Genomic DNA, 12,220 nt, shown 5'->3' with positions numbered 1-12,220 from the left:
TATATTTACATTCACTGTGTGAGAACATACATTTAGATATCATTACGATATATTTACATTCACTGTGTGAGAACATACAACATTTAGATGTCATTACGATATATTTACATTCACTGTGTGAGAACATACAATATATAGATATCATTACGATATATTTACATTTACTGTGTGAGAACATACAACATATAGATATCATTACGATATATTTACATTCACTGTGTGAGAACATACCACATTTAGATATCATTACGATATATTTACATTCACTGTGTGAGAACATACCACATTTAGATATCATTACGATATATTTACATTCACTGTGTGTATTCTGCTTCATTTAGTTAATTAAATCCATTACTTGTCATTTACAACTACGAAGACACATTCTGTTTTAATCTATGTTATAATTACATCCGGGTCTTTAGCGCCGCCTATACACGCCCCACGAACTCCGCTACTTATTTCGTAGGAAGATGTTTTTTGGTTTATTTTGTTTAATCTTTGACATGAATTTAGAATGATAAATAACACTTATATATTCATGCAATGGTGCATTTCATGGTTTTAGAGTTTGTCGTTTCTGGACTATTTCATGTTACCATCGTTCAAATATGGAAATTATTACCAAATATGGAGCCAAGTCAAGGTCAGGTGATTGCCAGTGGTCACCTTTAAATAACGTATTTATAAGGTTAATAATATCTATGTATTAATTATTAAAAGCATTACAACCCCCCACCCCAACCCCCCCCCCCCACAAAAAAAAAAAACCAAAAAAAAAAAAAAAAAAACCAAAAAAAAAAAAAAACAACAAAAAACCAGGCGATATAAATAAGAAAATGTTTTTTGTTTGTATTTGTTGTTGTTTATTAGTCGAAAGCAAATACAGCTTATCGACATAGTATACACTGTAATAAATCTAAAATCATATAAAGGTCAAGAAAGAATAGTTTGGTTTGCTAGACGGGATGTGAAGGTCGCAAACATTTTTTCTGCAATGTTTTTAACGACCTTTATATACCGTTATGTTTACAACCATTACATACCGCTATATATACGACCATTATACACCCTATGTTTACGAGTTTTATATACCTCTATGTATACGACCATTATATACCGCTATGTTTACGAGATTTATATACCGCTATGTTTACGAGATTTATATACCCTATGTATACGAGCTTTATATACCACTATGTTTACGAGCTTTATCTCCGCTATGTTTACCAGATTTATATACCGCTATGTTTACGAGCTTTATATACCTCTATGTTTACGAGCTTTATATACCCTATGTATACCAGATTTATATACCACTATGTATACCAGTTTTATATACCGCTATGTTTACGAGATTTATATACCGCTATGTTTACGAGATTTATATACCCTATGTTTACGTGCTTTATATACCACTATGTATACGAGTTTTATATACCTCTATGTATACCAGATTTATATACCGCTTTGTATACGAGTTTTATATACCGCTATGTATACCAGATTTATATACCGCCATGTTTACGAGTTTTATATACCCTATGTTTACGAGCTTTATATACCGCTATGTATACCAGATTTATATACCGCCATGTTTACGAGTTTTATATACCCTATGTTTACGAGCTTTATATACCGCTTTGTTTACGAGTTTTATATACCGCCATGTTTACGAGTTTTATATACCGCTATGTTTACGTGCTTTATATACCGCTATGTTTACGACCTTTATATACCGAGATTTAACAAACCCAAGAAAGCGTTTTATTTAATACGGGATATCGGAACTAGAAAATTTTGAAACTCTTCAGAAAATTATGCGTCACTTTGGTAACTTTTGTATACAAATTAGTGATTGCTAAAAAACGACTAATTCCTGATAGAAAAATATCTGCCTGGTTTGAAGATTATATTTCAGAATGTTGTAAGTGAATGCCCTAGTACATGTACATGTTGCAACATGTACCCCCCCCCCCCCACCACCACCACCACCACCACCACACACACGCACTTCTTCTCCCCCATCTTTGTTCTTGATATGTGACGTAGTTATAATGTGGAGTTATGATCACATACAACCTTTATTATTATTACATGAAAAGATCGACTTATCCGCTGGTCACTTGTTATAGTGGCGGTGAATGGTAGTGGAAATGCAAGGCTGAACCGATGAATTGAACTCATATTTGTATTGACGTTTAACACCCCTTATGATTTTGGGGTATGAGCAAGGCTGCTTTTCTTGCTAACTAATATTTTCATTCAAATATAACGGAACCTATTTTCTCAGTTTGCTTCCCACCCTTCAACATTATACAATTAATGCTGTTTTTGAGGTCAATACGATGATTTAACACCTGAGGAGTACACAAATATTCACCGAGCACGAAGGGCGAGGTGAATATTGTACTTCGAAGGTGCCTAAATAATTGTTTTATTATATGATTAAAAAACCCTTCAAGATTGTTAATGTGACGACCGGAAAACAAACCTGTTGAAATCTTAGCTGAACCCAGTGAGAAACGCGGAATTTCATTGGACGGCAAAATTAAGTATAATCGATCGCGTCAAATTGGAAGTTCCTGACCTATTTTTGGTCCTATGTGGGGAAAAATAATTCCTTATGTTCACCTGGAAGGTCACGTGCAGGTAAACATAACGTAGTATGATTTCTACATTGTTGGATCTCAGCCAATTAGAGAGCTAGGAATTATTCAATCACATAATAATAAAAAAACGTTGCTTAGTGTCTGAACTCACTCTATATGATAAGTAATAGTAAAGTTGCCCAAGTTACAACAGAAAAGGAGATCTCATTGGACTTACTAAATATGAAAACCGCGACGGAATCGGAGACGAAATAGTGGTTCCGATATTCTGTTATATAAATACGTATTCGCAAGATATATAATTCTGTATAGCAAATATATATGTAGCACTCTTCAGCATAGAAGGTAAACGAATTACTGCGATTTTTTTTTATTATGTTAGTTGTTTCTATGTTGCAGGGGTGGTGGTTTGTAATGTAGAAATAACCAACTCCTGGCTTAGGGTTCACAATGCAGTCATTTATTGCATGGTAAAACGAATAAGGATGATAACCATGGTTACAAAATGTCCATTACAAAAATAAATGGCCCTAAAAGACAAAATAGTAACAATGAATATCACAGCGATTTACAATCAATAGAGAGTACATTTCAACCTTAAGAGTTATCTCCCTTAATTCAAATATAGTAAAATATACTTTACTCAAATATTTACAGTTGCATTACAAATAATGTAACACTATGAAATTACATGTTTTAAATATAATAAAAGGTAATATCTTTTAATTACCTATCTATGGGACAAGGCCCAATGCATGCAAATATCAAAATGCTGCCTGGATGCTTCTAATCTATTTATAACAAATATATCATTACAGTACTATATACACTATAATAACTATAGATATAATATAAGCATATACTGAGAGGAAATAACTTTAAATTGATATTTACTGTTCTTCATAATATTTAAACTTTCACTCTTCTCTCAAACAGTGATATTAGTTATATATACATATTATGAAGATAAATGTTAATAAAATTAGTACTTACTGTCAGGTCTGGATTTGAAGGTCTAATAATGTCTTTGTCAAAACCAAAATGCCAAATCAGCAAAAAGATACAAAAACTGCTTAAAACAAGCCACGACCAACCTGACCAAAAACTCTGTAGATTCTAACTGAATAAAACTCAGTTCTATAGCCAATGAAATAGCAAGACCTGTGAACCTTTTCACTCACCTATTACACTAAGTAGATAAAGGGGTGGATCTGGGAATTTGACTTAAATCATAAAATGCGCTTTTAATTCCATATGCACTATTCATGTTTATTAAAATATGGTATCATATAATATATACAAGGTAAAACACACTGCTACATTCTTCCCCTCCTCTGAAAAATGACGTCCTCGTCATTCTCTGAGAAGAATATATAAGTTATTTACAAAATCATGTGGACAATGAAATACAGTTCTCTGTCACACAATTCATGAAAATGGAAGCATCAAGTCTTCTTCACAATTTCAAGAAGAGTCTTCAAAATCTCATTTCTTTCAAAACCTTGGCAGTGTTCGTCTTGCAGAATGTTTTGAAGAAATTTCGCTTTCTCGGACCAATGCGGGTCAATAGTTCCCTGCTGAAGCCTTACAAAGTTTCCACTTCGTAACCATGGTGGCTCCTTTCTGGGTCTGGTCGATCTGCGTGGAGCAGTAACAGGTGAACTTGTATCCGTATCATCTGTTTCTGGTTCAGCATCAGCTGCTGGTTCAGTTTCAGATTCTGGATCTTCTGCTTGTGGCGCAGGTTCCATAGCAGTCTCCTCTTCTGCATGATCTTCAACCTGATGAGCGTCCTCATCTGTTGGGAAATCTGCATTCTCTAGTACGGGTTCTCTCCTTTCAGGTAACACTATAGTAGGGGCATCAATGTGATGACGTTGTGTTCCTCTAGGAATTTCCCATAAGACTGCTTCCTCATCTGTATCAAATTGGGTTTCTGCAGTTGACTGAGTGTCACTGTCTTCCCTTTTCCTTTGTCTGGTTCTAGGTTTTGGTCTTGGCTTCCGCATTGGTGGAACTGAATACTCTGGTGTTGCATCCATCTTCGGTTGGAATTCAAAAAGATGTCCAATTGGTAGCAGTAAGTTTCTGTGCAGAATCCTTACTCTTCCAACACCATCCTCCCTCTGTACTTTGTAAACAGGGATATCTTGATTGGGCTGACTAATCACTATGTATGGGTCTTCTTCCCACTTGTCCGACAATTTGTGGCGTCCGTCAAATGCTACCACTTTGACTAGCACTCGGTCTCCTGCTTCTACCACAACTCCTATAGACTTTAGATCATAATTGTCTTTTTGTCGTTCCTGTGATTTGCGTATAGCCTCTGATGCTAACTGGTAGGATTTCCTCAGTCGCTCTTTTAAGTTGTCTATATACTTGGTAAGAGATTTTGATCTTTCGTTCTGTCTATCTAATCCGAATTCTATGTCTATTGGTAAGTTAGGTTCCCGTCCGAACATAAGGTGATAGGGCGAAAATTTGGTAGTTTCTTGCTTCATGCAGTTGTATGCATGTACAATGGGAGCTATGTAAGATTTCCAATCAGCTTTTCTTGATTGTTCTAAAGATCCTAACATGTTAATCAAAGTCCTGTTGAAACGTTCGCAAAGTCCATTTCCCATTGGATGATATGGTGTAGTTCTTGATTTTGAAATGCCGAAAAGTTCACATAATTCCTTAATAAGTCGGCTCTCAAAATTTGCACCTTGATCAGAATGAATACGTTTAGGAAGTCCATAGTGTACGATAAAATTGTTGAAAAATGCTTCTGCTGTTGTCTTAGCTGTTGTGTTTCTAGTTGGTACAGCAATGGCAAAACGTGTAAAATGATCTGTTATGACGAGTACATTTTCATATCCTCCCTTACTTTTCTCTAGACATAGGAAATCCATGCAGACCAATTCAAGAGGTTGGGTGGTGATGATGTTGTTAAGTTCTGCTTTGTCTTGTGCTGGTGTTTTCCTAAGAATACATCTCCTACATTCTCTAATCCAATTCTCAACATCCTTGTACTGTCCAGGCCAGAAAAATCTATCCCGTAGTAAACCTAACGTTTTCTCTCTCCCAGGATGTCCCATGTTGTTGTGTAAAGATCTCAATACATGACCTACACAACCTGAAGGTACAAGTTGATTGATTGTCTTCTCATCCACCTTCACTTCTCTGTACAGAATGTTGTTGATCAGCTTCAGTTTGTCGAAGTTCCTGAACAAAATGGTGTCTGAGAAAGATCCAGATAGCTCGCTCTTCTTTGGCCTGTATCCATCATAAATGTTATGTATCCAGGGCAATAGTTCAGGATCATCATGCTGCGCTTTCTCGATGTCAATCTTCATGATTCCATGAGGATCTTGTAACTGAGCCAATGGTTATTCTGAGAAGGAAATAGTTTCTATACAAGGTGTTGTTTGGGACTTGTTGATGGTGCTAATTGAGTCTGATGAAATAGTGACCATCTCTGCACTGTTTGGTTCCTCCAATCTGGATAGTGCATCTGCTGCTGCATTGTTCTTGCCTGGTCTGTATTTGATGTCAAAATCATAGGCAGATAACACTGCAACCCATCTATGGCCTGTTGCATCTAATTTGGCATTGGAAAGAATGTAGGTCAATGGGTTGTTGTCTGTAATGGCAGTAAACTTTGATCCATACAAATAATCTTTGAATTTCTCAGTGATGGACCATTTCAAAGCTAAAAACTCAAGCTTATGGGCAGGGTAATTTCTCTCTGCTGGTGTAAGTCCTCTGCTAGCATATCCAATGACTCGCTTCATCCCAGCCTGTTCTTGGTAAAGAATGGCTCCAAGTCCTTTGGAACTAGCATCAGTATGGAGTTCAAATGGAATTGTCATGTCTGGGTATCCAAGTATAGGTGGTGATATCAAGTGCTGTCGTAGAACGTCAAAAGCCTCTTGCTGTTCTCTACCCCATCTCCAATTAACTGACGATTGTTGTTTTCCTTTCTTCTTTGACGACTGTGGACTGGGTGTTAAATCTGTCAGTGGTCTGGCAAGTTTGGAGAAATTTCTGACGAATTTCCGGTAGTAACCAATGAATCCTAGGAATTTGCGGACCTCTTCAGGTGTTCTTGGTGTTGGCCAAGACTTCACTTTATCCACTTTCTCTGGATCTGGTTCTATTCCCTAAGCGGAAATAATGTGTCCAACGTACTTAACCTTAGTCTGGAAAAATTGGCACTTGGATGGAGACAGTTTCAATCCCGAATTCTGTATTCTCTGTAAAACTCTTTCCAGTCTTTCCAGATGATCCTCAAATGTCCTTGAGAATACAATGATGTCGTCCAGGTAGATGATGCATATGCTAAGGTTAAGATCGGCGAATATGTCTTCCATCAGTCGTTGATAGGTGGCAGGGGCATTGGCTAACCCAAATGGCATTCGCTCATACTCGAAAAATCCGAGTGGTCCTACAGTGAAGGCAGTGCGCTCCTTGTGATTCTCTTCTATCTCAATCTGATGATATCCACTCTTCATATCAAGAACCGTGAAATAACGATTGCCATGCAGAGAGTCTAAGATGTCATCAATTCTCGGAAGGGCATACGCATCCTTCACTGTCCTCTGATTCAACTGTCGATAGTCGATACACATCCTGAGCTGACCATTCTTCTTCCTCACTAACACCACGTTACTGGCCCATGGCGACTTTGAACGTCTGATCACACCACTAGTAAGTAGTTGCTGGATATGGTTCCTCACTTCGTCAATCATGCTGAGTGGAATCTTTCTGTGTCGCTGTTTAAATGGCACAGGATTGGTAAGTTCAATCTGATGTTTCACTCGAGCAGTGAGTCCAATATCCTCATCATTTTTCGAGAAGATGTCGTTAAAGGCTCTGATTAACTGGAGTCTTTTCTGGAATTCTGTTGCATTCAAGTTGCTATCATCTATCTTGGTCTTCTCCATAATGTCAGTATCCAGAAGTTTCTGTTCCTTTGAACTCCTGTGACTTTCTACTGTGACAGGCTGAAGTTCACACAACAATGCTTTCGGTGGAACTGTAACTGTTCTAGTTGATATGTTCGTGATGTGAATGGGAACTAATTCAGTCTTTTGGCAATCATATGTCACCAAAGTAGGTGAAATATCCAAGTCATCTGGAATGAATGATGAAGATGTCGGTTGTATAATGGCACATACTGGTTCATACAGAACTTTCTTGTCCAAGTAACCATTGATCACAACTTCACTATTTGCAGGTATGGTGATTTTCCTATTCTCTGCTGATTTGATGAAAGCCAATATGTTCCTATTCTTGGAAAGTTCTCTTTCACGCATCACTAAACATCTCATGGATAGGTACCACGGAGTATGCATGTCTGCTTTCTGTAGGAACTGGTATCCATACATATCCTTTGTGGTTTCCATAATGATACCTAGTAGATTGGTTCCGATAAGAACTGGAACTTTCGAATTATAATCACTCTGTGGAACAACCAGGAACAAACAGTCATTGAGTAATGGAAATGATGATATTCCCGATATCTGTATCTCCAGTGAAATATATCCGGAATATGGAAGCTGTTGTCCATCTGCACACTCTACACTTAGTGCAAATTCTAACGACTGCAATGGAATTTCAGGGAAATGTTCCTTGTAGAATGTTTCACTTATGGTAGAGACAGTGGAACCAGTGTCAAGTAATGCAGTAGTTGCAATGTTGAAAACCTTGATAGACACTTCATTGCACTCTCCTATCAATGACGACTTCTTGTTGTAAGTCTTTGAGGACTGCATATACTGTTGATGTACATATCCTCGTTTTCGGGATTCCTGAGTATAGTACGGCCGTCTTTTGCGGTGCGTAATCACTCGACATCCTATTGCGATGTGACCATGTTGTCCACATTTGAAGCACACGGGTTCATCATCATGTTTACTGGCTGTCCAAGAAGAATGATTTGGGCTGTTATGTGACACATATGATGCTGATACAGTTTCTATATCTGTTTCACTGTTGTCCTGAGTGTTTACAATAGGATTATTCATATCTGAATTCACCGAAATCTGCATGTCATTAAAAATCACACTGTCACTAGTGTCTTTGTTTTGCACAGATTTCTTTCTCTTTGGTGGTTTTGGTTTCCCTGTCTTTTGATCCATAGAATTTCTGTTTTCTACAGGATTGTCTCTATCATTCTTGTGTTCCTGTTCCACTCTCCTTAAAGCCACTCTAAGTTCATCAAATCTTTGGATGCTGTCAAACAGGTATCTAGTGATGTTCTTAAGTGAAGGTTCAAGTCCAATCCACAACATGTTGTGTAGCATGGAATCCTTTTCACTAGAGTCAATGTCTTTAATCTGTCGCACTTTGCACATAATGTCCTCTAATCTGCAACTCCATGATGATACATCTTCAGTGGGTTTCTGTCGTGCTGAATAAAATTCCGCAAGAATAGCCTCTGTTCTGTCAACAAGTCCATAAACACTGTCTAATCTAGTGAGAATATCAGATAGTGTTGCTTCAACACCTAAATTCATCACAATCCTGCTCGTTTCGCCTTTAAGGGATTGTCGAATAACTTGAAGTATCCTATCTGTAGAGTATCCATCCTGTAGTAGACACCGAACTTCATAATGCCAGAGCTTAAATTAAGTTGCAACTCTTCCTGAAAACAATGACAATTTAGGAGTATGCATAGGCAAAACAGAACCATGATAATCAGACATCCATTCTATAAAGCTTTGTGGTGAATCTACATTTGGTTTAACATCCATTTCTTTAAAAGCATTGACAATGTTTTCAATCTCTTTTGTCGAGAACTCCATAGTACAATAGTATGCAATTACACTGCAAGTACCTATCGAGACATACAAAGTACACAAAATGATATTAAATATCAGAGAGAAATGCATTTGTCAATTATTCCATGTTCAATCAATATCAAACAACAATGTGCATGACTGTACATGATTGCAATACAAGCATACAATATAAAAGGAATAAAATACTTGCATAGTCAATGTAAACAAACACTACTCATGTAAACAGTTGGTTTCCGGTATGAGAGATGCACTTCCGATTTGCAAATCGTGCAACATATTACAACTTCAGATGAGAAAATCATCAAATATGTCTGCATTAAAAATAATTCCTGGAAAAGAATAAAGCTGAAAAAACCACACAAATACTGAAACCAGATTTCAATCTCATTCAGTGATTGTTAACCCCTCAAAACAGACTCGTTTTAGCGCAAAGCTCTTTAAATAATAACACAAAACACGTGAAGTCTAAACGTCAACAAAATTTGGTAATTTAATGGGCAAAAATTTATTTACGCAAAGTCAGACGAATGAGTATGATTCCAGTAACTAAATATTAACTTTATTGTGTATTTAAAACTACCCTCTTTACCTATATAACTGAGAAAAGGACAAAATCTTCTTAGTTCTTCAAGAAAACATCAAAACAAATCGACTTCCGGTAAACTTTTAAATACGGACTTCGAACCCGATCTTAAATACGAACCTCGAAATGACGGGCGCGGATCTAAATACTTCTACTACACTAAATCTAAATTTTATATCTATGGTGTGCGGGATAATAACGGCAGACATACTTTGATCAGATTCAGTAACTACATAATTTCCCATAACAACTGCAGACTTGACAAACCCACAATAACTGATTGAGTAAACTTGTAAATTAACTGATAAACACAAACAATACACCACTCCAGATATGTCACTGTCTATAAGGTCAGCAGAATCTGTCACATGCTATTGTTAAAATAAACTGAAAAATGAAATGGGGAGTTGAATGCTGTGCTCAGGACTTTTTCACACAATTCTCACTAATTATCTAACTTTAATTGGTTTTAATTAATTTTAAAAAAATTATCAGTAAAAAAAAAATTAAATTTAACAATTAACAAAATTGAAAAAAATGATTACATACTATTAATCAAAATTGATATAATATATTCCAAAAGAGATGACCAAAATACGATAATAAGCTGATAATAACCAGTACTGGATTTAAATACCCAAAATATAAGTGAAAATAGTAAAAAAAAAAATTACATCTTCCTTAGACTACAGCTAGCATTCACATGGTGTTGTTCACATAACAGTTTTTATGCAAAAAATTAAAATACACTACGGCATGCCTGTAAATACTATATACACATATAATTGACAATTCTATATACACAATACCTCTAGAGTAGATACTGGCCAGTTTCGGAATCACTGAAGTTCACAGCTGTACACGTGCACAATACAGACACGGCTCACAGAATTTCACAGTTAATCACACTCGATCGACCTGATTCTTAGCTCGTTATTCCATTCATCTCGTCAAAATAGGAAGACATCCAGTCCCTACGTGGGCGCCAAATGTTGCAGGGGTGGTGGTTTGTAATGTAGAAATAACCAACTCCTGGCTTAGGGTTCACAATGCAGTCATTTATTGCATGGTAAAACGAATAAGGATGATAACGATGATTACAAAATGTCCATTACAAAAATAAATGGCCCTATCTATGGGACAAGGCCCAATGCATGCAAACATCAAAATGCTGCCTGGATGCTTCTAATCTATTTATAACAAATATATCATTACAGTACTATATACACTATAATAACTATAGATATAATATAAGCATATACTGAGAGGAAATAACTTTAAATTGATATTTACTGTTCTTCATAATATTTAAACTTTCACTCTTCTCTCAAACAGTGATATTAGTTATATATACATATTATGAAGATAAATGTTAATAAAATTAGTACTTACTGTCAGGTCTGGATTTGAAGGTCTAATAATGTCTTTGTCAAAACCAAAATGCCAAATCAGCAAAAAGATACAAAAACTGCTTAAAACAAGCCACGACCAACCTGACCAAAAACTCTGTAGATTCTAACTGAATAAAACTCAGTTCTATAGCCAATGAAATAGCAAGACCTGTGAACCTTTTCACTCACCTATTACACTAAGTAGATAAAGGGGTGGATCTGGGAATTTGACTTAAATCATAAAATGCGCTTTTAATTCCATATGCACTATTCATGTTTATTAAAATATGGTATCATATAATATATACAAGGTAAAACACACTGCTACATCTACATAACGAAAGTAAAACGTTTTATAGATACATATAAGTTATTTACACTACATTGCTTATCAATTTTACTTTATCGATATGAACACCGTATCCGCCAAACTATATTCCGCTAAAATTATTTGTATACTAAAGAGCTAGAAAATCTCCAAATTTTAAACCAGCGACCCCCCCCCCCCTCCAAATAAAAAAAACCCCTCCCGATATCTAATTCTGGGTTAGTACAAAAAAGGCATCAGCGATGTTTGGTTTGGGGTGAGTATACAAGCCCCGGTCATTCAAACAATCTCACTGACAAGTTGACCGGATTAGGAGATTTACAATATTCAACATATGCAACAACGTTGAAAGAAACCTAGCTCTGTACTTTCAGTGTAAGTTATTCTAATTTGAACCTTTTCACTCCCGATTTAATACTTACCATACAATACTACATTTCACCCCATGTTCCCTATAAGTACGTACTTAAAAGAATCAACAAGTAAAGATAGCAATGTTTAAACAAAAAGTCCCATAT

At 36.2% G+C, this 12,220-nt stretch overlaps 1 protein-coding gene across 1 annotated transcript; it reads right to left on the bottom strand.

The window, feature by feature from the left end:
- Positions 1-5,983: 5,983 nt before the first annotated feature.
- LOC130053684 (uncharacterized) lies at positions 5,984-9,115 on the bottom strand. The gene is made up of 2 exons (XM_056161082.1): positions 6,791-9,115; positions 5,984-6,757 (listed from the first exon to the last, which is right to left on the bottom strand). The coding sequence occupies exons 1-2, from the start codon at positions 9,113-9,115 to the stop codon at positions 5,984-5,986; spliced, it is 3,099 nt and encodes a 1,032-aa protein (XP_056017057.1).
- Positions 9,116-12,220: the final 3,105 nt, after the last annotated feature.

Source organism: Ostrea edulis, chromosome 3 (genome assembly GCF_947568905.1).
Source record: "Ostrea edulis chromosome 3, xbOstEdul1.1, whole genome shotgun sequence".
Lineage (NCBI taxonomy): Eukaryota > Metazoa > Mollusca > Bivalvia > Ostreida > Ostreidae > Ostrea > Ostrea edulis.
The sequence above is the reverse complement of the archived record's forward strand: the minus strand, read 5'-3'. Positions and strand labels throughout refer to the sequence as shown.